The sequence below is a fragment of the Trematosphaeria pertusa genome (assembly GCF_010094035.1).
Source record: "Trematosphaeria pertusa strain CBS 122368 unplaced genomic scaffold BU26scaffold_3, whole genome shotgun sequence".
Classification (NCBI taxonomy): domain Eukaryota; kingdom Fungi; phylum Ascomycota; class Dothideomycetes; order Pleosporales; family Trematosphaeriaceae; genus Trematosphaeria; species Trematosphaeria pertusa.
This window is the reverse complement of record NW_022987214.1, coordinates 2,061,422-2,085,821: the sequence shown is the minus strand read 5'-3', so window position 1 is coordinate 2,085,821 and position 24,400 is coordinate 2,061,422. Positions and strand designations below refer to the sequence as shown.

Genomic DNA, 24,400 nt, shown 5'->3' with positions numbered 1-24,400 from the left:
TCCGCCAAAAGAAACTCTGCCTGCCAAACACACCAAAACACGTCAAACATTGACTCACGCGGGGAACGGCTCTGCGACGCGCATCCCATGTCCGCAGCAACCGACGCCATGTTCGCCCCGCCCGTCAACCGCGCCATGAAGGTGCTGGACCGCAGCTTCTTCCAGAGAACCATTCCCACCTCCGCCGCGCGCATATTCAACCCCAAGGATATTTCGCGATGTCGGAACGACTTGGACAAGAGTCGCGATGCTCTAAAAAACCGATTAATGCCCATACGGCCGGATCCCGACGAGCAGCGCGCGCAAAAGGGCGGGAAGTGCCTGCTCCTGCGCCCAGAAGTAATCCACAACGGTATGACGCACGCTTTCTGCGAATTCTGGAAATGCTGAGTCTGAACATAGGCAGATCGCAACACATGGAGCCCTAAGCTGCAGGAGCTCGAGAGCAATGGCACCGTCGGCGTAATACCGTACCAGCTACATCTCGACTACGATTACTTTACCTACTCCGAGATCACCTCCGCCATCATCCCACCGCCGGAGAAGAAGAACGACGATGAGCTGCCCACGGGCTTCACGCTCGCCGGACACATCGCACATCTCAACCTGCGCGAGCGATACTGGCCGTACAAGTACCTGATCGCGACGGTGCTCGCGGATAAAAATCCCATAGTGCGCACGGTAATCAACAAGCTGGACAATGTGGGCACGGAGAACGCATACCGCACATTCCAATACGAAGTGCTCCACGGTCCGGATGACATGAACGTGTCGGTACACGAGCAGGGCTGCACATTCAACTTCGACTTCTCAAAGGTGTACTGGAACACGCGGCTACACACCGAGCACGAGCGGCTCTGCTCCATCTTCAACGAGGGAGAAGCAATTTGCGACGTCATGGCGGGCGTAGGACCCTTCGCCATCCCCGCAGGAAAAAAGAAGTGCTTCGTCTACGCCAACGACCTGAACCCCGACAGCCACGCCTCGCTCGTCTCGAACATCAAAACGAACAAAGTAGGCGACTACGTCCGCCCGTTCAACACCGACGGCCACGACTTCATCCGCAGCGCGACCGCCGACCTGCTCAGAGCATCGCACTCCGTCCCGATATTCCCCAAGCCCAAGAAGATCTCTCGCAGCGATCCAAACTACGCGAAGCCCGAACCCATCAGGACCCTCATCCAGCCTCGCGTCTTCGCTCACTACGTCATGAATCTCCCCGCATCGGCGATAACCTTCCTCCCCTCCTTCATCGCCCTATATTCCAATATCCCGGATCTCCCCGCATCCGAGATCCGCACGCTCTTCGCGCCGCATACCGATGTGCAGATGCCGATGGTGCACGTGTACTGCTTCAGCACCAAGAGCGACGACAATGTCGCCGAGAGTAAGAGCATTTGTGAGGAGATCAGCAGGCAGCTAGGATGCGAGATCACGCCGGAGACGCCGGAGGTGCGGATATGGGATGTGCGGGATGTGGCACCCAAGAAGAGGATGTTTTGTGCGAGTTTTAGGCTGCCGGAGGAGGTGGCGTTTAGGGAGGTTTGAAGTATCTTTCGGAGCGAGGAACGGGAAATTCTGGGTGCAAGGGATGGGAGTCTCAGCTCTAAAAAGGTTAATCACAGATACCCAAGGAAATTTGGTGCTCACAGTCACTGTACTGCATTCATGTGATTGAGCAGTCAGAGAACTCTTCAGACTCCTTTCGAAGCATGTGTCTCTATCGTGCGCCTATTCGCCGCATACCAAAGCATTCCTCTTTCCACTCATCTGTTACCAGTTTCCACCCCAGCCGCCATCATCCTTCTTCCCCCAACCGTTATCATCCCCCTTCTTCCCCCACCCATCATCATCCTTCTCCCCCTCCGGCTTCCCCGTCTTCTCACTCTTCCCCTTCTCACTCGCCTCCCTCGAATGCTGTTTCACCCAGTCCTCCGTGCGAAACCTGCCCACGATCTCAGTGCCAGGACTCCTCACGCTCTTTTTCTCCTTCTGTGCCAGTTTCGTCTGGAGCTTCAGCAAGCTGTCGATGAGCTGGTCCTGCGGGAGCTGCTTGAGCTTTTCTTTATCGTCCGCGGAGGGAGAGGGAGAGGGTTCAGCGTCCGCAACGACGTCGGCGCCGAACATGCGCTTCAGCACGGGGCGGGAGCGGTATTTGAAGCGGAATACCGCGTACTGTGATTTATCAGCACCGATCTCAGACTAGCGCGCGGCTATAGGGAAGTATGGGTTGGGTACTCACGGGCTTGTCCAGACTATCTACGTACTCCGGCCGGCCTACGGTATGCCCGTACCGCATCCCCTTGCCAGCGCGTACCTGGTGCTGCACGCCTTTCTTCTGCGCTTCTTCTTTGCTGATCTTGTACAGCGGTTCTGCGGGCACGGCGTCGAGGTGTTCGGGGATGGGGTAGAGTTTCTTTTCTGAGGGCGGCGGGGGGAATTTCCAGTGTGGCTTTGGAGCGTTGGAGGGGAGGGCGGAGCGGAGCTGGCGATATTTGGAGAGGCGGGATTTGGAGGGCTTGGTGGATTTGGCTGGGGCGTCCCAGGGATTGGACTCGGATTTGGTGGTTGGGTTGAGGTTGGCCCAGCCATTGTCGTTGGCCCATGCATTCTTATCATCTTTCTTGTCGTTTGAGTTATGCCAGCCGTTGTTGGCGGATCCCCAACCGTTGCCATCAGCACGGCCGTCTTTCTTACCCCAAGAGTCTTCTGTGGTACCCCAGCTATTACCTGAATCTTCTACTTCTTTCGTCTCGTTGTTCGTGCCCCGACGGCGATTCTCGCTCGTACCATCCTCCTTGGGTCCCCAGGCGGTGTCTTGAGCGTGATCTGCGCCTCCCCAGTCTCCGCTCTCACCCCGACTGGATTGGCTCTGCTTGGTTTTCTCGCCGATACCGATGTCGCGCCATGCACTCGGGTCATTGTTCCAAAAGTCCGTCTGGTACGTTGCGTCATCGTTTCCCCAACCTACGACGGCTTCATCGTCCTTAGCTGTACCCCATGAGCTAGGCGGAGACCACGCACGGTTATTACCTTCTCCCTTTCCTGTTACCCTCTGAAACTCTTGCGGGGCGACGCTGAATGCTGGAGGCATGGCGATGACTGACGTACTACTACCGTGGCCCCGCGCTTCAGGCGGGACTGCGCATCCCCACGTCGGCGGTGGAGCGGTGCTTCTCGACCGCGAGACCCTCGTGCTCTCCTTCTGTGAGCGCGTTTGGTGAGACTTGATCGTCGGAGCGGGAGCCGGCGCTGTTGAGATGATTGCTGTGATGCTAGATTGAGGGCGTACGGTAGATTGGCCTTCGCTCCACGAGCTATCCGTATCTGACGGGGCGCTAAGGAAGGCCCAGCCCTCGTTGTCCAGGGTAGATCTAACTTCAGGAGCATCCCAGGCGCTGGAGACTTCGGTTCGTCCTCGTCTACGATTTGGTTGATCCCAGCCATTGTCTTTTGTTTCCCAAGTCTCGGCAGTGGTATCCCAGGAATCCCATGCACTCGCCTGCGGGGAGCTCCAGGCGTTCGAACCGGATATTTCAGTCAGCGCTGTGGTTCGTGCGGGCTGAGCCCAGCTGATGTGTGAGCCAACTGCAGTCGGGGCAGCATAACCTCCCCAAGTCGTCCCCTGGGGAGCCGATACATGGCTGTGGTGAGCGGTGTCGGTCGGTGGGCTCTTGACGACAGTTTCTTGCTTCAGAGATGGTGGCGACAAGGGTCCGAAAGGGGAGAGAGGCCACGCTCCAGGGGGATGATTGGACGCTACGGAGGTGGCTATGTTCCGTTCGCTGAGTATCTGCGAAGGTGCTCCTTTGCGTCGTGACTCTTCGACTCCGCGTTTAACCGCTTTCGTCAGCATCTCATCGAGCATCTGCGCATCGAGGGGCACATTCGGCGCGGTGGTTTTGCGAGGAGGGCCTTCCGATCCTTTGACCGACTCAACACTCTGCCGAGGGATCGGCCCAGTGCCATACTGATAACCCGGAGAAGGTATGCCAAGATGGCTTGCTAAGGCCGGGCTCACTCCTCCAGTTCCTCTCCATTGTGTCTGCGAATAGTTTCCTGCCGACCCTGCCGCCGACTGTTGCTGTACGGAAGGAGCGGGGCCTCGGGTGCCCACCACAGTGATGGGAGTGCCGTAACCCGCCGACGGATATCCGCGCCCTCGTATTTCCCGCCACTCCCGGTCATCGTAGACAGGTCCTCCGAAGTATCCGCTGCGTTCTCGGGGCTGCCCATCCAGGCCGAAGAGGTGGTCAGGAATGTCATTCGCTCCATCCAGATTCATGGCTTGCGGCTTGGCTTCGGCGGAAGCGGATTTCGCATTTCGTAGCCCAGCGCATCGTAGGACAATGACTTCAATGCAGCCAATATTTTCGAGTATGTTTTGGGAACAATTGTCCGGTGCGTCGTTGGCGGAGGCTACACAGAGTCAGCACACCATTACTAGAACTATGTCGATGCGGCCCTGACCGATATTGAGCTTCTCAAACCTCCAGTCGCGGGCAATCATAGACCCATCCTTCTGCTTCTCTTCCTTCTGGCGGACACAAAAGTCCACCAATGATCGGCGGTCTGGAGGCTTTTTCAACTTCAGGTCCTGGCGGTTGCGGTTGCATTGGTAGACACCATCGATGAAGACGTACATAGCCAAGCCGGGGGCGATGAAACTGCTCGAAGACAGCCGCACGGCGAACGGCTGCGGGTCGCTGGGTACGGCGACGAAGGTCTCCACTAACCCATCCCCGTAGTGCGTTCCAAACTCTTGCAATCTCTTCTGAGAACCCGAAAGCTCAATGAAGCAGTGGAGGTCCTTGAGCGAGGGCATGATGGGAAAATACCGCGGGGGTATGCACTCTCCAAAAATAGATGCCGAAGGCACGAAGCCGTCTCCCACGAGACCCAGTCTGGGACGCTTTGTGAGAGCCAAGTTATATCGAATAGACAAACTGCGGGTAGGTTGCCGGGGTGATGTGCGTCCGTGAGCGGTCTGGATTCTCGCCTGCGGGCCCGTACCTAGAAACTTAGATGTTTTCCCGAAGATTGTAGAAGAACAATGAATTGTCCATGCTCTAGCAGATGCCCGCCTAGTACAGCGAAGGGTAAGAATCGGGTGAGAAAAGTTGCTTTTATGTGCCATCGGTCGCACGTTGCCCCCCGCGCCGGGGTGGTTGAGGCGGATACGTCGCCATGCCTTCACATTCCGGAACCATGCCGATTAGCTTTACCACTGATCTTCAGCTTCAGAAGAAATCATCTTTGGTGGAAATAGGAGGTACAGATAACACTATGCGGGAACAAACGGGATATGCGAGCGGCAAACAGTACGAATCCCGCGTGGTGAAGCCAGGAGACCACTTCGGGAAAGGGTAGCCATCGCGAGACGATCGATAGAAAATAGGCAGTTCAGGTTATAGCGGGATGTTAGAGGCGGGAGGCAGAAGGCAGATAATTGAAGTTATTCGGCCCCAGCCGGGGCCCTGGGGAAAGATGACGCAGGAACCGCGCTAATCTCAGTTCGGATAGCGTACTTCAGGATCATCAACTTCAGATGGACCCTCGTTATTCCGCCATCCTTTCCCATGTTCATCGGCACGGTGACCAAACCGCGCGTAGCGAACGCAATAATAGCCCTCTTGAGTATCAGCGCTCCGCGACCCGTTTTCCCCTCATGACGCGCACGCATACTTCCAGCGGTGGTGAGAGAACGAGCAGCGTCAATGGGGATTCCGCTCTCCACTTCACCATGGAGCTTATTGGAGAAGAGATAGTATTGGCCCCAGCTCGTAGGCGTGTGACTTCGGGGACATGTTGCGCTCCGTGGGCTTAGGGCACGCACACACCACATTGCTTTGCAGCCTTAACCACTGCTTTCACCACGACTTTTCACCAAGCGCTCTCTTCTCCAAGTATGGGCAAGGTCTTTGCGCTCAACTTGTTTGCGTTATCTCTCCCACCACCAACCAGACATCTGCGCTCTCCAAGTTCGATCACCTGCCGCGTGCTCGCATCGGTGCAGCCTCGACCCCAAGCTCCGCTCTACCTGACGCAATGGTACATTCAATTCCGCCGTACGTAGTCTCCTACTGGATACTTACTCGCCTTGTGTTCTAGCGCACGCTTTACACGACGTGTTCACCTACTAACTCTGGAAAGGTTGTTTGACTGGCCCGAACTTGGCCCCGGGCCGGAAGGACAAACGTTCGATTACGTGAAGGAGTGCGTATGACTTCTACGCGCCCCACTCACACCGCGCTAACCACAGTGTAGACACCACGTATATCCAGCCTGCAAGAAATACCCACAAGCTGGCGAAGACCACCGCGTCCAAACGACCAAGGACTTCAATGACATCGAGAAGCGGGTCGGCGCCATTGTCAACTTCGTCGACTACAATGCTGGAAGCATCATCTCCAAGATTGCGAAAGACCTCTCTTCTCCAGCCGCGCTCTATGAACTGCGTCTCTTGCCTAGATTGTACGAGTAGCTGGATATCTTCCTATTTGGATTTTGCGGTTTCATATGTGTAGCGACGACTAATACGAACTCTACAGCGACTACTACGCGGCCTGTTATGGCTATGACGTCAACAAAGAGTGCTTCGACATGATACGCGGGAAGATCAAACGCTACCAGCGCCAGTATGCGCATGAGCTGGCTTTGAGCGGCGAGGTGGATGCCGTCGTCATCTGGCACTGCCCGAAGGTCCCGATAGTTCCAATCTTGGTCCCGCTAGAGGAGCGCCCCATCTTGGAGGAAGCCGTAAGTACCTTTCCACTGTCACTGTTCAAAGTTTAACCGGATTGCAGCACGCCAGCCACTACAAGTACATGGACTGGGACCTCATGCACGCCGACGAGAAAGAGGAAGGCGATGACACAGTTAAGGTGCAGCCCGGAGAGGTGCGCAAGCCGAAGAGGAGGGACAAGAGTATCCCTCTTCCGCAACCGGAACGCCTAGGTGGCTTCTATGCCCGCGTGTCCCTTGAGCTTTTCGGGAAACTCCGAAATCTTTCGCCTCGCTGGGGTATCACTGTCAAGATTGTTGTCGCCCCAAATTTCATGACACAGGAGGAAGAGAAAGAAATGGAGGAGTACCACGCAGCACGGCGTGAGGTCGAGATGGAAATCGACGTCCGCGAGGCTGCCAATAGAGAGAAAGAGGAAATGGAAGCTCGAATCATCGCAGAGAAAGAGCATAAAGAGCGCAGAATGGCGACGTATGCGCGCGCAATCGACCCCGAGGCTGGTGTCGAGCGGTACCGGAAGGTGAACGTCCACATTACGCAAGGTGCTTTGTGGAACAGCTACGACCAGCCTAGCACTCTAAATGACGAGGTTGCTCCGCTACCGTGTACATGCCTACATAGGGCCGCTGGGATTTAGTCTTGGGCTTTGAGGGGCTGGACGCACTGCTTTAGCAGACTACGGAATGGTTTTTGGGTCAAGTGCATAGCCTATGGAAGGGCTTGCAGATCGTATACCCAAGGGTAGCTTAACGGAGTCCTTGAGACTTAACTTACATAGCAACGGATTGTCCGTCATGCAATAGGGTTCAGGAAGGGACTCATTCAACACGAATTATCATGTCTTTCAACATCGTGACGGCATCTCATCATCCACACCAAGTCGCTCACCCCGAGGGCCGCGTTTCTAAGTTCTAACTAAGTACCTGTACGCGTAGACCTGCAAACTCCAGCACGTAACAGTGGAGGACACAGTCACGTGCTGCAATGCTGACTAACTGAAAATGGCGAAAAGATCGCCGAACTCCACTCACTTATCCACGACCTGATCCCTCCGTGCAGCAACGCGCTGATCTCGCAAATGTTTTTGGAACTGCACCGTCATTTTCAGAACGCTCCGGATATCTTCCAGCTTCACCTTCCCGCTCGGATTTTCTTCAGATTTCGCCATCGCTCGCGCGGAAGAAATGACGTTGCGGATCTGCCGTCCATCAATGTCCTCATCGAACTCCTCCTTGATCCACTCTTCGACGCGTTTGACATCGAGGATCTCGTTAGAGTGCTGCTTCACAAATTTTAGGAAGAGCTCGCGCAACTGCTCGGTCGACAGCTCTTTGTAGCGAATTGCAAGATGCACACGCGATTGTACGGCGATGTCGAAGGACTTGATGCGATTCGTCGTTAGGATCAGAATGCCGTCGTAATATTCGAGAATTCGGAGAAAGACAGTAACGAGCGAGTTGCGGTTGAGGTCGCCCTTGTCAGTGCCGCGGGATTCGAGGAAGACGTCCGCTTCGTCGCTGGACAATAATTAGAGAGGTAAGTGTAGTCTTCTGAATAACTTACAATAGGAGCACGGCTTCCCAACGAGCCGCTAGATTAAAAATCTGGGCCAGCTTGCCTTCGACTTCATCAGGCTTCATGCCGATGTCGCTCACGCTTACGGTAAACAAGGGCTTGCCCGTGGCTTGAGCTACGCTCTCAGCAGTCGAGGTCTTTCCAACGCCAGGAGGTCCATGGAGCAAGATGACCAATCCCCTTCCTTTACCCTCGATCCAGTCTTCCCTCACGACACCATCCTCACCCTCAGCCGACGCTTTCTTCTTTTCGTGGTTGCCGACCAGGCTCTTGATCAGATTCTTTGCCTGCTTCTCCAAAATCAAGTTGGCAAAAGCATCTACCTTGATTTTCTGCTTGATCTCGTGGACGTTGACCACGGGCATTTGGGCCCATGCTTTGGTGCCCATAACGTACCCTAGGAACCGGGCCGGGCAGATGATGTACTGGTCGTCTTCGAACTCCTGGTTCGACTTCACGCCGTCGTAGTCAAACTTCATCATGTTCTTCAGCGATCGAGACTTCATGCAGTCGGAGCAAGTACATTCGTAACGATCGTCTGAAAGCTCGAAGACGCCCATGGCTCCGCACCCCGCGTCACCACATTGGAGGAACGACTTGTGGTCGACAATGACGGAGCCTTTGACTTTTGACCAGCCTCCCCCGCCTCCCCCGTCGGTGCTTTCGCTCCCAATCGTACTAGCGGCATCGGATTGGTAGGTGCTTGACGCTGCCATATCATTGAATGCACCTTGCTTACTGATGACAGGTCCGTCGCAGTAGAAAAGCTGCGAGCCTTTCGGCATTATGCAATACTTCCGGAACTTCTCTCCTCTTGCCTTCAGCATTGCTCTCAGCTCTGTCTCGTCAGGGTTGCCTTTGCGATCGACGTGGTGCTTGATGGGATAGAACTTCAACGTGTTGATGGCTTTCGCCCCGGCATACCTCTCGATCTTCAGACTTCCAGACACCCGGTTGAAACTTTCGCCGTTCCAGTCGTACGCCCAGCAAACTAGCTGGAAAAAGTCCTTCGTCGTTCCGTTTCCTGCAGACAGCGACATGTATTCGTATTCACGCGCAATGAACGCCTGCGGATGGTCGAAAATTACCTGCGAACACACCATCTCGCCCGGTGGGAACAGCGTCCAGAGATAGTCGTAAGAGATCTCCTTGTTTTCAGTCCATTGATCACGCCTCTCGAAATAGCTCTGCAGCTCAGAACTGGACTTGACCTGGTCCAGCAATAGTTCCAAGTCCTTCCGCGCCTGCTTCTTTGTCTCATCTTCGTCCTCGAGTTCGTCGTGCGCAGCTTTCTGAAGATTATCCCAGTCCCAAACCAAGCCATCGAAATTGGGCGCGAAGGTCTTGAAGTTGGAGGAAGACGACGCTCGACATGTATCTCGGATGAGTGCTTCTAGCTCAGGAGAGTTGATTGTGGCTTTCGTGGTGTCATACTTTCTATCCTCGTCAAACTTACGCAACCAGGTGAATGCATAGGGCAGGCTGGGCTCGGGCGCCTTGTTCTTTGGCGGTAGCTTCGATGGGACCTCTTCAAATGTCCCAGTCTTTTCATCCCAGCGGGAGTCGAGCAACCGAATCCGGGGGTTTTCGTCGGTTTCATCCGCATCCTCTCCTTTCTTTTCGCCAACCGTAGTCTCGTCCCCTTTAGTCTTTTCCTTTTCCCGCTCTTCTTCCTTCTTCTCGATACCGTTGACCACTGACGTTCTGTTCTCGTCGCCTAGGATTGAATTGCGCCTAGCATCGATCGGCGATTTCAGCTTCGTGACTTCTTCATCGGGGATTTTCTCCTTCGTGGCGAGGTCCTTCTCGAGCTGTTCAATCTTTTGTTCGAGCAGGCGAATGTACTTCTGCTCCAAGGAAACGGTATCGCCGTTCTCCGTTCCCTACCGTCAGGCGTCAGACGAGTATTAGGACGACTTCCTAACCGGGACTCACAAACAAGGACCCAGGCATTGCAAAGGTATGCGCGAAGCTTTTGATGTGCGAAGGAAAGTTGGGCGAGGGCTGAACATGCGGCAATCTGGGGATATATGGAAAGCGTGCTAGCCTTGCTCAACCTACAGCCAAGCCTTCTACTTTCAGCTCGATTTTCCAGGGTGCACTGGCATTCCGAAACAGGGAGATAAGCGCTGCGGACCCTGCAGGCCTTTTGGATGGAGCGACTGGTCGAGGTCCATTTCCGCCCCCAACCCTTCAGCTCCTTCAGCCTTGTTACCGACGCTCGGGCACCCCTCCCATCCATATGCGGTTCACCGCTTCTGTTCTACCAGACACAGCAACTAATAAAAACCCTTGTGATACTTACAGGAACTTTCAGGTCCGCCAGGCTCGTTACTCTTCAAACTTGAGTTCGGCGAAAAACTTCGGGGACAAGGTAGGCATCGCGCAGCAGAGTCTGATGTTCGGGGTTTATCAAAATTAAATCATAGCTAGGGTTAGGATCGCTCCGTGGTCGCAAGCTCGAGGGTGACCGGTTGTGGCGAAGTGCATAACACTGCATGGGGTTCTTGCATGAGCTGACAAACTGCTAGCCGAAGCTTAAGAGAGCGGATTGTAACCAACCCTGGTCAAGTCTCATTACGAAGCTTCGGCTGTGCTCCATGGGGCCCGGACTTCTTCAGCATTTTGTTCCCACCTTTAGCCTCTCTACACACCGGACGAGTTCAGCCAATTCGACGCGAAGATCATTAGTAGCAATGGCAACTGACCCGGATACGCCACAGCCACTGAAGAGACGGGACACGTTTTTCAATGGGTCAAATGAGTGAGCCCGCTGCACGTTGTCGTGCAAGTCCGCATCGTTCTAACCCCGCTTGCGCAGTCCTGCCTTGCAGCCTGCTCACGAAGCCACTTCATCCCAGCGCAAGTTCTGGAAGAGCATCAGGAAGGACCTAAAGAAAGACGATATAAAACGAGTCGATGCCGTCGTACAGAGCTACGAGAATGATCATACGATAGCAGGGCTGGAGAGCCTCCTGGCCGAATATCTTCCAGCTGCGGAAGATGAGAAGAATAAGCTGTACGACAGGCGAGAGAAGGGAGGAAAGCAGGTGTCGACCCACGTGCAGAAATTTGCAAAGACATTTGCGGATTTCCTAGGGTGTTATTCGCAAGTGTTGGAGCTTGTGAAAACGGCGGATAATCAGTTTGGAGGGGTAGCAGTACAGACGTTGTCGCTTCTGTTAGTGGTGAGTGCGCTCTTGCAGTCCACATGGGCAAAGCTAAGGACGCGATCTACAGGTTGCTGTGAACAAGTCGGGCAAGGAAGAGCTCATCGAAAACTCTTTGCTCAAGATCAAACACAACTTTCCTCGATTGAGGGGGCTCCGGAACATCTATCCGACGCCGAAAATGCAGGAGCTTGTCGCGCAAGTGTATGAGGATGTGCTCGTATTTGCGCAAAGGGCGATTGAATATTACAAACGGTCAGCATGGGGTGCGTATCCACGTCAAGCCTTATTGCACGTAATAGCTTTACTAACTGAGTTGCACACAGCCAGAGTGTGGAAAGCGATATCTGAGCCTCCACAGCTCAGCGTGCAGATTGCGGTTGACAAGATTCTCGATGAGCTTGCGGAAGTCAAGGATGAAACTAACTTTCTGTTGAACGGAAGAGTCCACAAACTAGAGCATGATGTAGAGCAAGTGAAGACGATGCTAGAAGATCAAAAGCACGTTCTGGAAGACCAGCACGAGGAAGACCAGCAGAGAATCTCGAACATGCAGAAGGAGCTACGAAGCGTGCAAAGCGGTACGTTGCCGATACTGTCACCTTTCTCGTAAAGCCTGCGCTAACTCTCAGAAGGCGTCGGGCAGATTAAACGCAATCATAGTGAAGAGCTCCTTTCCACGCTTCAAGAAGGCCTACTCCCCGATCAGTTCTTGTGCACGGAACAGCTGGAAGATTATCGCGGACAATTACAAGCTCGCTTTGGACGAAAGGCATCTACAAAATTTGGACTCGCCCAAATCATGAATCAGGACGCATATCAAAGGTGGCAGCAGAGCAAGACGTTCCAGACCCTCGTCCTCCGCGGCCGGACCAGAGTGAGCAATACCGCCCTATCCTGGCTCAGCCAAGCAGCCGTCGAACTCGTCGATAAGCTCAAGCACGACTTTGCCCAAGACAAGACGACGGCCGTCATTTACCATTTCTGCAAGCGGGAAGGCATGACCGAAGACGACCACATGCATACGACACTTTCTCGCCTCGTCTACCAACTCCTGCAGGCTCGGCCTAGCGTGCTAGATGAGCGCTCGACGTACGCTTCGTATACGTCGCAGCTCGAGAGCGCGTCCTGGCAGAAGCGGCAGTTGAAAACTGCATGTAAGCTGCTCGTTGACGCCATGAGTGCTTTCGAAACCGTGTACGTGGTCATCGACCGGCCCGAGACGTGCAAGGGTGGCAAGGGTGGGCTGGCGAAGATCCTCGAGGCGCTTCAGCAGGCGGAAGGGGTGCTGGTCAAGGTTTTTGTGGTTGCGGATGGGGATGAGGCCGATGATGCTGACTTGAATGACTGGAGGGATGCCGCTGGCGAGGGCGCATTTGAGGTCCTTGACGGGTTGGATCAGAGATAGCTGTTCTTTCTCCGCGACACAACTAGCCTCTTCAAATGACGTACTTGGCCTTCCGAAAGGCGCAGGTTTGGCTACGGAGGTAACCAGGTATGGACCCCCTTAGGCCAAAGTTTTCAGGGCGCATAACTACAATGTGTTTGATACAGCTCTACTACATTCTCGCGCCCCTTTCGAAACTGAAAAGTCCTCTCCCTTTTCGTTCAGTATCCTGCCTCACCCACCCTGCCTTCCCAACTATCTCTCCAGCGCCGCTGGCCATCTGGCGTAACGTGTTTTCATCGCCGTGATTAGCGAGGAATCTCTTTCCATCGCTCTTTAGGCGTCCGATGATATAGGCTCTCAGCGGTGAGCCATCGCGGTTGAACTCGACGGTGTACGTCTAGGCATAATTAGCACTCGTTCTCCCATATTCAATACTAGCTACGGCAATAATCGGCGCAAAGAAAAAAAACGAAAAGATAGACATACCTCAACGACGCCCTCCCCTTCGGCCGTCACCGCAATCTCCGGCACGCCCTCCTCCCCAACCCTCTCCGGCAGCGGATCCCCCTCTGGATACGCAGGACCATTCTTCCTCGGTTCCTTGCCCAACATGACAACATACTGATAGCTTAACAAGCCCCCATTACACAGCACCAACCCCTTCCTCCCCTTTCCCTCACGAATCGCCCGCACCATCGCCGTCAGCGCATGCATACTGTAATTATTCCCTGCCCCGCCGAAACTAGTCAGCCCGCCTAGCTGAGTAAGCGGTTTCTGGCCATTAGTGATGGGGAGGCCGAGATGGTGCGCGGCCAGCTTGGGCACGATAGGGAAGCAGGAGTAGATGTCGATGAGGTCAATGTCTTCTTTCGTTGTGTGGGAAAGGGAAAGAGCGGCGTCGATGGAGTGCGATATGCTGGGTGAGGTGTAGAAATTGGGGCGCTGCCAGAAGTCGTCGGCGTCTTTAGTTCCGGCGCCGCCGAGCGGGTAGATCCAGCGTGATGAGGGGATGCCGAGAGCGCGGGCGGTAGTGGTTGAGGTTAGAATACAAGCGGCGGCTAGGTTGACAGTGTTGAAGGCGTTCATCAGGAGGGGATCTATATCAACCAATTAGTAAGCGGGCATGAATAGGGGGCAAAGGACACTGACAAGGAAAGCATATCATCCGATTCCTCTTCCCCACCGTCCCAATCGTTTCCTCACTGTCTTCCTTTCCAAACCCCCACGCATACTCATTCTTTGCCGCCACGCTCGAGAACTCTGCATACAGCCTTGCGCTCTCCTCATGGTTCGCTTTCAAGCTCTGGCCTCTATGTGCGCGAAAAGCGTTCTCGTACAGGGGATAGACGTGTATCGGGGCGCCGATGTCGTGGATAGCGCCGAGATCTGTGGCTGCGTGAGTGGAGGACAGGGCTTGCCAGAGGAGGGAGATGCTACTTGATCCGAGGTCGCGGCCAGTGGGCGTGAAGACGGAGTCTACGGCTTGGGAAGGAGGGGTCCAACCGGGCGGTGGGAGCTTCTTTGCAGCGGCACAGGCGGATACTGTGAGGTATTAGCGACCGTGCTCAGACTGAATGATTATTTTCCCAGCGAAGATTCCGAGATGGTCCTCGTGGGAAGACGCGCTCACGTGACGCCAACGCCTCTCCACCCGTAATAACCGCCACTCTGCACTCTCCCCTCGCTATCCGTCTCGCCGCCTCATCGAACAACTTCCCCGGCTGATTCCCTCCATGCTCGGAATAAACCTTGTGCTTAGGCTTTACATTGAGCTTCTCCGCCAACAACCCCGGTAAATCCGGATATGGCCAGGTCCACGTCTTAACCACATCGATGCTATCAATCGCCGCTTGCAGTTTTGAAGGCTCTGAGGAAGAAGCGTTTTGTATCGCTGCTTGTATTGCTTCAAGCATTAATTGCGCGGGCTCCTTCGCGTCGGCAAGCGCCGTGGACCGGTTCTTGATGTCGCCGACGCCGATTACGATGGGGGTTTCTGGGTGGGCCATGACGATTGGATTGTAAGAGAACGAGATTAAGACGGGGAAAATGCGCCTGGAAATGCAAAAAGAAATGCAGGAAAGGAGAGATGCTACATAATGAAGGAGGTGTAATCGATTTCCGAGAGTCGTGATTGGGAGTGAGGAGCTGGTTGGCTTTGCCGAGGTACGAGCTGAAAGACCACGAGCCCTCGGTGTTCACAGCCTGATAGAAGACGCGCTCGTAGATAGGGTAAGGTAAAAAAGGCGGGGTATTCAGACTTCTGATCATTTGCTTTTTTCCGTTCTCATACTGCGTAGGGATAGATGTGTGGAAGAGTTCTGATTAGGTAAAATGTGGCGGTGCAGGTGGCTGTTGCCAGGCATATATAGCCGAGTCGGGCTGCTGCCTCATCCGCACCTCCTCCTCTGACAGGAACTCTGTTTAAGATCCGGGTACGTTGGACGGGGCTCACGCGGCAAAATTGATTATGCTCGAGCAGTCACCCAACAGCAGTAATCCGCCGGCGCGCTGTTTAGGTACAGTGTTAACCGCCCCTAGCTCCTCTGGCAAAGCCATCGAAATCAGACTCAATGCCATCAAGCTTCGAGTCTCAGCCTTGCTCCGTGGAGATACTTCAATTCTTCAGCTGAAGGCATATTTCGCGTTTGTGTGCTGTTCCTGGCGCTTCAAAACAGCCACATGCCCTTTTTAGGGGTGTGTGGCTTCAGCCGCACGCCTCGTGCAACACGTCCGGGGAAGCCAATATTTGGACTGGACAGTATTTGAATGCCAGCCTTCCCCAGGGCAAGTGGGCAAAAATTCCAACTCTGAAGCGTTCTTGTCCCGTGCACATGCCTCCTTCTATCCAATGGCTAATCAGGAAGGGAAATGTAATTTCGAGGGTAACGATGACATGTATGGGATGGGTAAGTCCTCGCCAGTCGCTCGCTGTTACAAATAGTGATCTAAATCTCCTCAGGCATTCGCATAGGGTACTATCTCCAATGGTACGGAGCCATCCTCGCAGCCTGGATCGCACCCGACGAGTCGCAAGGCCTCCGCATCGCCAACTCCCTCTTCGTAACCGCAACCTTCCTCGCTCTTGTAATTCTGACTGTTCGGAACCACAAGCCGGAAGATTTACCAATAGTGGAGACATACATCATCCTTTTCCTCGCCTTTGGATCCTACCTCGTGCTCGTCCCCGTCTACATCTGGCGCATCTTCACAGGGTGCAATCCGCTGTGGGATCCGACGCGGTTTCCGAGAGCAAATCCCGGGAGGGTGTACAGCGTGTGCAATACGCTGCTACTCGTGACGGTCTTGGTATTTCAGTTGTGGTTCTGGGTGCATCAAGTGCCGAAGTTAGATGGAGAGGAATGCACGCAGTATGGATTCTTCTTCTGGAAGTTCGATCTGAACTCGAAGTCCTTCATGGCATTGAACATCATACCGTCAATCATCCTACTTGGGATATGCATGACGACGGTTGGGACGATTGGATGGAAGATCTTGGTAAGAGGAAGAAACTGGCGGGACAGTAGGAAAAAGTATCTACCGCTGGATAGTGTTCCGTAAGTAACACCCGCTACCCTGAAGCGCTGAACCCATACTAATCGCAAGTATAACAGTCGGAGGCGGATATACGTTCTCCAAGTCCTCGATTCGGCATCTCAGACTATCGTCACGACCGTCATCATCATCGGCGTGGAGCTCACTATCATATGGAACGAGATTGAGGGGGTACATGACATATCTTCCGCGGGGCAAACGATTCCGCTCTTCTTGGGCATTGGAGCCGTCGCGATGGTGTTCTACGTGCGCTTCTTCAAGAAGGATGCAGAAGAAGTATTAACGGACGACGCGGCGACCAAACCGAGCCTTCCGCAATCCAGCTCGGCTCAACGCTGGGAAATGGGAAGTGCTCAAGCTTATTTTAACCAAGGGACGACTCAGACAAACACACCGCCGGTTCACGCAACAGCGTGGAATGATCTGCCCGGTGCCGCCAGAGCAGCGGCTGAAGGTGGTAAGGCCTGGTGGGGAGGGGCTCATGGCCATCAGGCTTGATGACCGCCTAGGCATGCACGTACAGGACATTACGCGACGGCAGGGTTGAGGTGCGAGCTAGAGGAGCCCGCACACGTGCAGCCTGATGTAGAACATGTCGATCGAAGTATGAAAAAAAGAACTAAAGTACTCAGCTTTGCATTCCATGAATCTCTTCTTCTGAGGCTGGTTGATTAGTCACAAGCGAACTGGAGGTGCATGCCAATAACGCGCTGTATACGTAAGCAGGCTGAATCACCAGGCAGCGACATCAGCCTCGTGTGAAGGACGCGAACACGGCAACATTCTTCTTCCACCTCCTCTCCACATCTTCCAGTTGCTTTCAGGCACTCGAAAAAGTCGTTGCAAGTACTGCAGAGATTCTAGTCGAAAGAACGGCCAGCCCGAAGCCCTCAAGTGATGTATCCAACAGCAAACGCAATCTGTTGATCAAGCTGACTGCCATCAACTTCTGATCATTCTTCATCGCCCTCAGGCTTTTACTTCTACTACACCCTTCACTTTGATTACCGAGGTCCTTCTAGACACAGAGACTCGAGACCGGGTGTTCAGCCCGGTGGTAGCGAACTTCGTCTGTCGAGCTACCCACGCATCATGGCTACGGAGGACAACAGCCATGGCATTTACAAACCCCTCGGCAACCCGGAAAAGGAGATCAGACTCCTCTCGCTTCTTCCAGCCGATAGCGAGGACGCCACCGAAGACTCAACACTCAAAGGCACACTGTGTCACCGCTTCCTGGACGATGACCCGCCATACACCGCCTTGTCGTACGTCTGGGGTAACCCGAACGACACGCGTACGATGATCGTCGATGGCCATGAAGTCCAGATCACTACGAACCTCGCAGACGCGCTCTATCAGCTCCGACGACACCGCTTCAGAACGATTTGGGCGGATGCGCTTTGCATCAATCAGCGCAATGAGAAAGAAAAAGGTCACCAAGTCCAGAAGATGGGTACTATATTCAAGAAGGCGACGGAGGTCTTTGCATGGGTGGGGACTGGTGATGATGAGAGCATTCGGGCGACGGAACAGATCGATGCGCTTGCGACAATAGCCAAGGAATTTGGGTTGCGCTACTTGTGGAATGCGCAGCATATGGAGCTTGAGAAGATGCGGAACAACCACGGATATAGAGCACTACAGCACTTGTGTGACCCCCTAGTGCAAGACAGCACGCTCTCAGACCTAGATTTGAACCCCATGTTGCGGTTCTTCGATAGAAAATTTTGGCGACGGCTGTGGATTCTCCAAGAAGTAGCTCTCGCTACTACGGCACGAGTGGCATGCGGACCTTGGACCATCTCCTGGCCGGATCTTTGCGCTTCAGCAACATTCCTCTTCTGGTTTTCGGATGCAAGTCGGTACAACACGAAACTACGAAACCGTCTGAGATCCAAGCAACTTTCGCCTCTGGGTTATGGGCTCTGGATACCGCCTCCGTCTGTGCTTCTAAGTTCTTTCCTCTCGTCTGGAAGGACTCTCGATCCATTGAACTTGTTTGATTTCACTTGCAACGAGACAAGGCTCCAGTCGACTGACCCCAAAGATCGAGTGTTTGCTTTGCTTGGATTCTGGGACGACCACAATTGGGCTAGACACAATTGGGCTGATAAAAATTGGGCTAAACGGGAAGAAGATGCTATCACCGTTGATTACACTGCCTCGTGTAGTAGGGTATATACGGAAATAACATGCGCCGCTTTGCAATACAACAACACTTGGGCTTTGGAATTTGCTGGGCTGGCAAGCCGGAGCGGTGTGGTTCCGGAGCTTCCAAGCTGGGTATTAGATTGGACCCATACGGGGGGAAAGTTCTGGCTATCATTTAGGGGATTTAGTGCTTGCGGATCACAGTCTCCCAGGCTCTTGCGAGGAGTCGACAGACAGACGGCGATCGATACTGGCGTCATAATCCTGGGCGGATCCCTAGTGGACACTGTAGTAGCAATAGTGCCATTTTCAGGCCAGCCCGAGGATATTCAGTCCACGTTTAACAATCTTGAAGACAAGCTTTCCCAGAGCGTAGCTGAGAACAAATGCAAGCGCAGCCAGAGCGATGTGCAAGACGCGGTCTGGAGGACCATGGTGCTAGACGTCAACGACACTCGGCGGCGAAGAGTCAACGGCGAGGACCGGAAGCTATTTGAGATGTGGTACGAAAGGCAAAAATTATCCATTCCACGAGATCCGCAGTATGAATCGGCGAACGCCTTCTTCGATAAATGGTTCGATCCCTTGAGAAGCAGCCGGACTACGAACACCGGGGCAGTGGAATTTGAGAATCTCGTTTATTGGAGGCCAGGGAAATTCGTCTTGTCGAGCCAGGGGTACATAGGCCGGGCATTTGAGGAGGCACAAGTTGGCGACCAGATATGTATATTCAAGTGCGCAACAGTCCCTTTTCTCATACGGCCGGGGGCGGATGGAGCCTTTCATCTTATCAGTGCTGTTTATGTCCATGGGATTATGGACGGGGAATTCATGGGGAAGAAGCCGCCCACTGTGGAGATCAAGTTGTATTAAGCTTGAGGCAAGCTTGGACTTGGAGCAGTCATCGCACGATTGCGGCGTATATGCATATGCTCACGCCGCACTCTCCGCTCGCCATCTCCCAACCTGCTGCGCCAGCATCTCAGCGACACGCTCTGGCCCCACTTCCGAGATCGGGTCTGCATTATTCACTGCGATATGCAGGTATAGGGTCCGAGCCTTAACGACCTCGAGCTGCGATGCCGCGAATTTCCGAGAAAGTTTTCTTGAGTCACGACCACGGCGGTTGCATTCGGAAATGGGTGAAAGAGAGGAAGCATTACGTCACTAGCCGCATCAATAAAAGCTTGACGAAGGCTCTCGCTCAAAAGCCCGTCGGCCTCATTCCTCGAAAGTTTCAACCCCACTCGCTCCCAGCAAAACGCAACTGAGGTCACTCAGTACTCGACTCGAATCGGGAGTCCTCAAGTAAACATCTCGAAACCGAACTACTATGTCCCTTACAAAGCTTCCAAATGAGATCTACGACGAGATCTTTGCTTATCTCGAGCACATGGCCGACATCTTCAGCATTTGCGCGACGCACTCCACCTTCAAAGCCTCGGCACAGCGGCGTCTATTCAAGTCTGTACAACTGCCCGTGGAGCGGTATGTCGAATTGAGAAAATGCAAGCTCTTCTTACGGACCATCAAGGCGAGTCCAGAGCTAGCAGTCTTTGTTCGATGTGTTCAGCTGGATATTTCAGAGCAAAGGATAGACGAACAACACCTCATTCCAGATATTCTGGGAAAGCTGCCGCAACTGGAGGAGATTTGTTTCACCTTCCCTGAGGGTCCAGGCAACTCTGTACTGTATCAAGCACAGATCCAGGGATTATACAATGGGTAAGCATTCCACCTAGCGATGATGCTCTCGCTTTGAAGGGACATGCATGCTAATTCATCGTCAAGGGTCAAGAATACGTGCGCTCCGAAGGTTGTCATACGAAGTTCCTGTCCCATCGTCGTCTCGAAGTTGATGCAGATTCCGTCTGCTAAAGAGATCGTGATCAGGCCTGAGTGTGTCATGAATCCGCCATCGTACCACGCTCGGCATCCAGCATATTCCTGGGAAGAACCCGTAATTCTACCGAACCTCTGCGGCATCGATCTGAGCAGCTTCCGCGTCAACCCGCTCGAAATCTCCAAGATCTGCATGCATGCCATCAATCTTAGGCGATTCAACGCCACGGTTCCGAGATCGGTTCTCCCAAACGCCATTGTAGATGCCCTAACCCCGGTCTGCGGGACCCTTCAGTCACTCGAGCTACAACATCCCTCACGGTGCAGCATCTCGGCGCCAACCCATCGGACCCAGGCGGACTTCTCCACCTTTTCAGCGCTCAAATCCTTACGCGTCCCATCGACGATGTGGTTTCCAACGGTCCAGTGTGGCTTCAACCAGCGCGAGGACACAGGGTTTGCATGGAAGCATGGGAACCGCCCCGACATCTCAGCACTCCTTCCTCCAAGCCTTGAGACTCTCGACATCCGGTTTGCATGGCCCACGGGGATCTTCGCTATGGGAGGGAACTATCAGCGCCAGTTCCTAGCCCTGCCGGACGCACTTCAAGCCAAAGGGTTCCACTGGATCATGGAGCTCACGGCGTCCGCCGGTTGCAGACACGTTCGACTGATCGAAGAGGATTCCCACGCCGATTGCGATAATGGCGGGGCTACGCCGTTCTGGGGGCATCCTCGCCGCCAGCCGCTAGCTCAGAGGGCGTTCCTTGCCCCGAGAGCCGTGAAGGACGTGTTTGATGCGGCTGGCGTGACGTTGGACATTAAAGTGTACGAGCGGGAGGAGTGGAAGCGAAAGAGGACTGACTAGGTCCCAGCGGGTGAGGATATATAAGAAGGTTGACTGTCTTCGTTCATGAGCGGAGGCCCTCCTTTCCGGGAATAGCGTTGATTTGAGAAAGCGTCGCGAAGGAGCCTGTCTGTCCAAAGAGGACGCTCAGTGCCTTTCCATCCAACGACGCTTCCGTCAATTTTACTCAGGTGAAGGGGCGAAGTACACCGAGCTTTGTGGATTGATATGGTGTAGCACAAGCTTACACAGTTGGTGTCTCGGCGGGAGTTCATTCAAGTGCTGGGCTTTTTAGGGTTGCGCCTCTCGCATCTCTCATCAAACTAATACACACTTCTTGTCCCAACACTTCATTTCGTCGCCCTTGTCTTCCACTGAACACGCAAATAAATAAATCTTAATACCTTTTTAAAAGCGTCGGTCGTGCGTGCGTCCGACTCCATCCATGCCTTTCCTTTTCCCGTGACTCTTCTTCTCCGATCGAAGGACTCCCCCAGGCCGAGCAAAGCAATCCATGAATATTCCAAATATTCATGTATGTGGGTTTTAGTCCACACACCGCACCAACCACTCTATGCATAAGCCCCAGGTGGGTTTCCTAGTGAACGCGAAGTCCTGACGGCGATGTGTGAAGAAGATAAGATAAAAGGAAGGGAAGAATTAGGGAGGTGGCGGATATATATTCGTAACCACTTCGCCGGCATCAGGGAGACGAAACGAAACGGCATGTGCCCCGACTAACAACCTCTCGAAGATGAAAGGGACAGACAGCAGAAGAAGCGATGAAAGAAAGCAACAGAAAACGTACAGAAAAGCGGTATCGACAATCCATTTTCATCTACCGTAGCTTAGCCTACCATATCGGGCATATATGCATTCGCCCCATGTCCTGCTAAATTGTACACCCACCTTTGTCCCTCCTCGCCCCTATCCTTATCCCATGCCCCCACACCACCTTCTCCCTCGTCCACCGCTAAAAATTCATAATCTACCCATTCCCGAGCCTAAGTCTGAAATAGAACCCTGCGCCAAACACCTTACGAATCCCAAGACGGGCCGACCCTCGAATAAAATGCAGAGATAGAATAAGATGTCTTCGATTGATCATTGCGAATGCATCTTCTTGATCTTATTCGCGCCCTCGTAGAGCGCGCGATCCACGGCCGCAGCCACGGTAAGCGTGCCGCCGATAACGGCGCAGATGCCGACCAGGAAGCTGGAGAAGGACTTTGCGCGGACTTCGCGGTTGATGACTTTCATGGGGGAGATGTCCTGGTCTCTGATTAGCAACTGCGTTATCAAACTCGGGTAGGGGGAAAGGGGCAACGTACGTAAGAGAAGAAAACCCCCGGAATACCTCCCCGCGCGTGTATTCTCTCCTTATGCCCCGCCTCCTCATCGTTTCCGCCAGTAAGACTCCGCTTATGCGAAGTAACAGAGTACTGATGCGTCTCAATGCTACCTTTGTAGCTTCCGTCGATCGTCGCCCCGAGCAGCTCGTCGTGCTTCATCGGTCTCGGGGCCGTCTTCTCCCATCCAAGGGGCAAGTACGCCGTGCTCACTACCTTGATAAAATACATGAAGTTGTATGCCTTCTCGCTCGTCTGCTGCTCGGTGTTATCCAGCGGGTTGATATGATGGTTTGTCCAGCCGCCCGGTCCCGTATTCGCATGCTTCCGCTGCATATCTTGGATCACCGCGTCACTGAGCTGCGGGCCGAACCGCAGATGATGGATCTTATGCGTGAACGTGTGCGTCTCGTCCTTGAAATAGTTCTCGAGATCGTGGACGTGCAGGTTGCCGTTGGAGAACGACTTGCCGGGCGCAATGTGGAAGTTTCCGACGACTTTATTGACACGGATGCTGCCTTCGAGACGGCAGCCTTCCTTGCGCTGCGCGTCGAGGTGCTCAGCGTAGTGCTCGCGGTCGCACTGTTCAACGCCCTCGCCGCGGCCGAAGGACCAGGATATCGAGGCGTAGGCGTCGCGGACCTCGTCGCACGTATTGCAGCAGCCGGGTTTGGAGGCCGCGGTGGGGGCGGGCGCGCCGTAGCATTCGCCGCAGTAGTTGGGGTCGAGGTGGGAGGCTTCATCTCTGTGGCTGCGCATCCTGTGTTAGCTGACGAAGTGGAGGCGGAGCCGGGGGTGGGGCTTACAGATCCAGAGTCTTCGTCTCAATGACCTTGTTTCCTTCGCTTTCGGGCGTCAAGCGCACTTTGTTAACGCCGTGTGTGACGCCCATTTGTAGTTCGCCGGAGACGTCCATAACATCGAGCGTGAGCAGCTCGCACGGCATGCGGGGGAATGTAATGTTCATCGAAATCTCCATCTTCTCGCCTGCGATTCAGTCAGCCCAGCTCAACTCCAAGTCCACCTAGCCCGCCTCGCTTCCAATGCCTTCGACTGCCTTTCCCCATCTCTTTGCCATTCTACGCTCCCTTCTAGCCTTTCAGTCCTCCCATGTTCAAGGATATACTGAACCAACATACCTCTCCCCTTATCAACCACCAACTCCGGCCGAACCGTAACCCTCCGATAATCCGCCCACTCGCCCCACACCAGCCAAAAAATAATAATCAAGCTCGTAATCGTGACAACGCCGCCCGACGTTGTCCGTATGCGCGCATCTTCCACCGTCTTGGTAAAGGCGTCGAGGCGCGTGAAGCGCGATTTGGCGGGCATTGTGTCTGCGCTCTTCTGTTATCTCACTCGAGAGGGTTGCTTCGAGGATCGATTCGGTGGGTGAGGTCTGCGTGAGGTGTGGGAGCGTGCGTGCTCGTGAACTACGGGTGGGAGAATCTCGGAGAGCTCCAATTGCGACCTTTCACCGGCGCAATTGTGTGCTAGCGGAGAAGAAAAGGAGTGAAAGACGCACTATACGTGCCAAAGACTCTGTATCATTATACAGGAAGAAGAAGAGAAGCCGTGGAGGTGAGTCTTGGAGATTTCGTGGACTCGGCTGAATAAAGGACAGCTATGCGATCTGGATGTTTTAGCTTGAGGTACGAATCCGTCCGCGCGCTGCATGAGCCTAGACTGAAAACGGTGTAGCGGGGTCAGGGTCTCTTGGCGAGCACGTGGCCGGGGCCATTCACCTGCGGCAGACGTGAGTGAAGAACCCGAGAT

At 54.0% G+C, this 24,400-nt stretch overlaps 10 protein-coding genes across 10 annotated transcripts; 6 read left to right on the top strand and 4 right to left on the bottom strand.

Moving 5' to 3' along the window:
- Positions 1-8: 8 nt before the first annotated feature.
- On the top strand, positions 9-1,548 carry BU26DRAFT_477795 (uncharacterized protein; the record flags this gene model as incomplete). Its single annotated transcript, XM_033825620.1, has 2 exons — positions 9-352; positions 407-1,548. Exons 1-2 carry the CDS (start codon positions 88-90, stop codon positions 1,546-1,548), a joined length of 1,407 nt encoding a protein of 468 aa, XP_033688517.1. The 5' UTR covers positions 9-87.
- A 225-nt stretch (positions 1,549-1,773) lies between these two features.
- On the bottom strand, positions 1,774-4,825 carry BU26DRAFT_560807 (uncharacterized protein; the record flags this gene model as incomplete). Its single annotated transcript, XM_033832835.1, has 3 exons — positions 1,774-2,175; positions 2,243-4,419; positions 4,471-4,825. The coding sequence occupies 3 exons, from the start codon at positions 4,823-4,825 to the stop codon at positions 1,774-1,776; spliced, it is 2,934 nt and encodes a 977-aa protein (XP_033688516.1).
- Positions 4,826-6,292: 1,467 nt separating this feature from the next.
- BU26DRAFT_224379 (uncharacterized protein) lies at positions 6,293-7,572 on the top strand. Its single transcript, XM_033820791.1, has 2 exons — positions 6,293-6,759; positions 6,807-7,572. The coding sequence occupies exons 1-2, from the start codon at positions 6,604-6,606 to the stop codon at positions 7,380-7,382; spliced, it is 732 nt and encodes a 243-aa protein (XP_033688515.1). The 5' UTR covers positions 6,293-6,603; the 3' UTR covers positions 7,383-7,572.
- A 14-nt stretch (positions 7,573-7,586) lies between these two features.
- On the bottom strand, positions 7,587-10,273 carry BU26DRAFT_601625 (P-loop containing nucleoside triphosphate hydrolase protein; the record flags this gene model as incomplete). Its single annotated transcript, XM_033835273.1, has 3 exons — positions 7,587-8,262; positions 8,309-10,203; positions 10,256-10,273. 3 exons carry the CDS (start codon positions 10,271-10,273, stop codon positions 7,773-7,775), a joined length of 2,403 nt encoding a protein of 800 aa, XP_033688514.1. The 3' UTR covers positions 7,587-7,772.
- Positions 10,274-10,657: 384 nt separating this feature from the next.
- Positions 10,658-13,119, top strand: BU26DRAFT_515859 (uncharacterized protein). The gene is made up of 6 exons (XM_033828186.1): positions 10,658-10,694; positions 10,754-11,084; positions 11,142-11,508; positions 11,561-11,756; positions 11,817-12,071; positions 12,126-13,119. The coding sequence occupies exons 2-6, from the start codon at positions 11,017-11,019 to the stop codon at positions 12,896-12,898; spliced, it is 1,659 nt and encodes a 552-aa protein (XP_033688513.1). The 5' UTR covers positions 10,658-10,694; positions 10,754-11,016; the 3' UTR covers positions 12,899-13,119.
- Positions 12,940-15,139, bottom strand: BU26DRAFT_515858 (uncharacterized protein). Its single transcript, XM_033828185.1, has 5 exons — positions 14,511-15,139; positions 14,318-14,422; positions 14,030-14,266; positions 13,367-13,977; positions 12,940-13,277 (listed from the first exon to the last, which is right to left on the bottom strand). The coding sequence occupies exons 1-5, from the start codon at positions 14,884-14,886 to the stop codon at positions 13,050-13,052; spliced, it is 1,557 nt and encodes a 518-aa protein (XP_033688512.1). The 5' UTR covers positions 14,887-15,139; the 3' UTR covers positions 12,940-13,049.
- A 150-nt stretch (positions 15,140-15,289) lies between these two features.
- On the top strand, positions 15,290-17,029 carry BU26DRAFT_450375 (uncharacterized protein). Its single transcript, XM_033824741.1, has 3 exons — positions 15,290-15,786; positions 15,840-16,434; positions 16,492-17,029. Exons 1-3 carry the CDS (start codon positions 15,729-15,731, stop codon positions 16,928-16,930), a joined length of 1,092 nt encoding a protein of 363 aa, XP_033688511.1. The 5' UTR covers positions 15,290-15,728; the 3' UTR covers positions 16,931-17,029.
- Positions 17,030-17,524: 495 nt separating this feature from the next.
- BU26DRAFT_418959 (uncharacterized protein) lies at positions 17,525-17,971 on the top strand (the record flags this gene model as incomplete). The annotated part of the gene is made up of 1 exon (XM_033823279.1): positions 17,525-17,971. A coding segment is annotated over one exon (447 nt), but the record flags the coding sequence as incomplete, so codon positions are not given.
- Positions 17,972-19,919: 1,948 nt separating this feature from the next.
- On the top strand, positions 19,920-21,296 carry BU26DRAFT_560800 (uncharacterized protein; the record flags this gene model as incomplete). Its single annotated transcript, XM_033832834.1, has 2 exons — positions 19,920-20,311; positions 20,378-21,296. The coding sequence occupies 2 exons, from the start codon at positions 19,920-19,922 to the stop codon at positions 21,294-21,296; spliced, it is 1,311 nt and encodes a 436-aa protein (XP_033688509.1).
- Positions 21,297-22,096: 800 nt separating this feature from the next.
- Positions 22,097-24,243, bottom strand: BU26DRAFT_515854 (endoplasmic reticulum-golgi intermediate compartment protein 3). The gene is made up of 4 exons (XM_033828184.1): positions 23,764-24,243; positions 23,431-23,611; positions 22,607-23,375; positions 22,097-22,547 (listed from the first exon to the last, which is right to left on the bottom strand). Exons 1-4 carry the CDS (start codon positions 23,954-23,956, stop codon positions 22,380-22,382), a joined length of 1,311 nt encoding a protein of 436 aa, XP_033688508.1. The 5' UTR covers positions 23,957-24,243; the 3' UTR covers positions 22,097-22,379.
- Between the last annotated feature and the right edge of the window lie 157 nt (positions 24,244-24,400).

Coding starts and splice junctions, on each gene's coding strand:
- BU26DRAFT_515858 (XM_033828185.1), bottom strand. CDS start 14,886: ATGGCCCACCCAGAAACCCCCATCGTAATCGGCGTCGGCGACATCAAG. Junction 14,267..14,317: donor TGGCCGCGACCTCGGATCAA/GTAGCATCTCCC, acceptor ACGCAGCCACAG/ATCTCGGCGCTATCCACGAC. Junction 13,978..14,029: donor TCGGATGATATGCTTTCCTT/GTCAGTGTCCTT, acceptor TGGTTGATATAG/ATCCCCTCCTGATGAACGCC.
- BU26DRAFT_515859 (XM_033828186.1), top strand. CDS start 11,017: ATGGCAACTGACCCGGATACGCCACAGCCACTGAAGAGACGGGACACG. Junction 11,509..11,560: donor CGTTGTCGCTTCTGTTAGTG/GTGAGTGCGCTC, acceptor CGCGATCTACAG/GTTGCTGTGAACAAGTCGGG. Junction 12,072..12,125: donor GCTACGAAGCGTGCAAAGCG/GTACGTTGCCGA, acceptor AACTCTCAGAAG/GCGTCGGGCAGATTAAACGC.
- BU26DRAFT_224379 (XM_033820791.1), top strand. CDS start 6,604: ATGATACGCGGGAAGATCAAACGCTACCAGCGCCAGTATGCGCATGAG. Junction 6,760..6,806: donor GCCCCATCTTGGAGGAAGCC/GTAAGTACCTTT, acceptor ACCGGATTGCAG/CACGCCAGCCACTACAAGTA.
- BU26DRAFT_515854 (XM_033828184.1), bottom strand. CDS start 23,956: ATGCCCGCCAAATCGCGCTTCACGCGCCTCGACGCCTTTACCAAGACG. Junction 23,376..23,430: donor GAGACGAAGACTCTGGATCT/GTAAGCCCCACC, acceptor CAGGATGCGCAG/CCACAGAGATGAAGCCTCCC. Junction 22,548..22,606: donor CGGGGGTTTTCTTCTCTTAC/GTACGTTGCCCC, acceptor ATCAGAGACCAG/GACATCTCCCCCATGAAAGT.
- BU26DRAFT_450375 (XM_033824741.1), top strand. CDS start 15,729: ATGGCTAATCAGGAAGGGAAATGTAATTTCGAGGGTAACGATGACATG. Junction 15,787..15,839: donor CGATGACATGTATGGGATGG/GTAAGTCCTCGC, acceptor AAATCTCCTCAG/GCATTCGCATAGGGTACTAT. Junction 16,435..16,491: donor CTACCGCTGGATAGTGTTCC/GTAAGTAACACC, acceptor CAAGTATAACAG/TCGGAGGCGGATATACGTTC.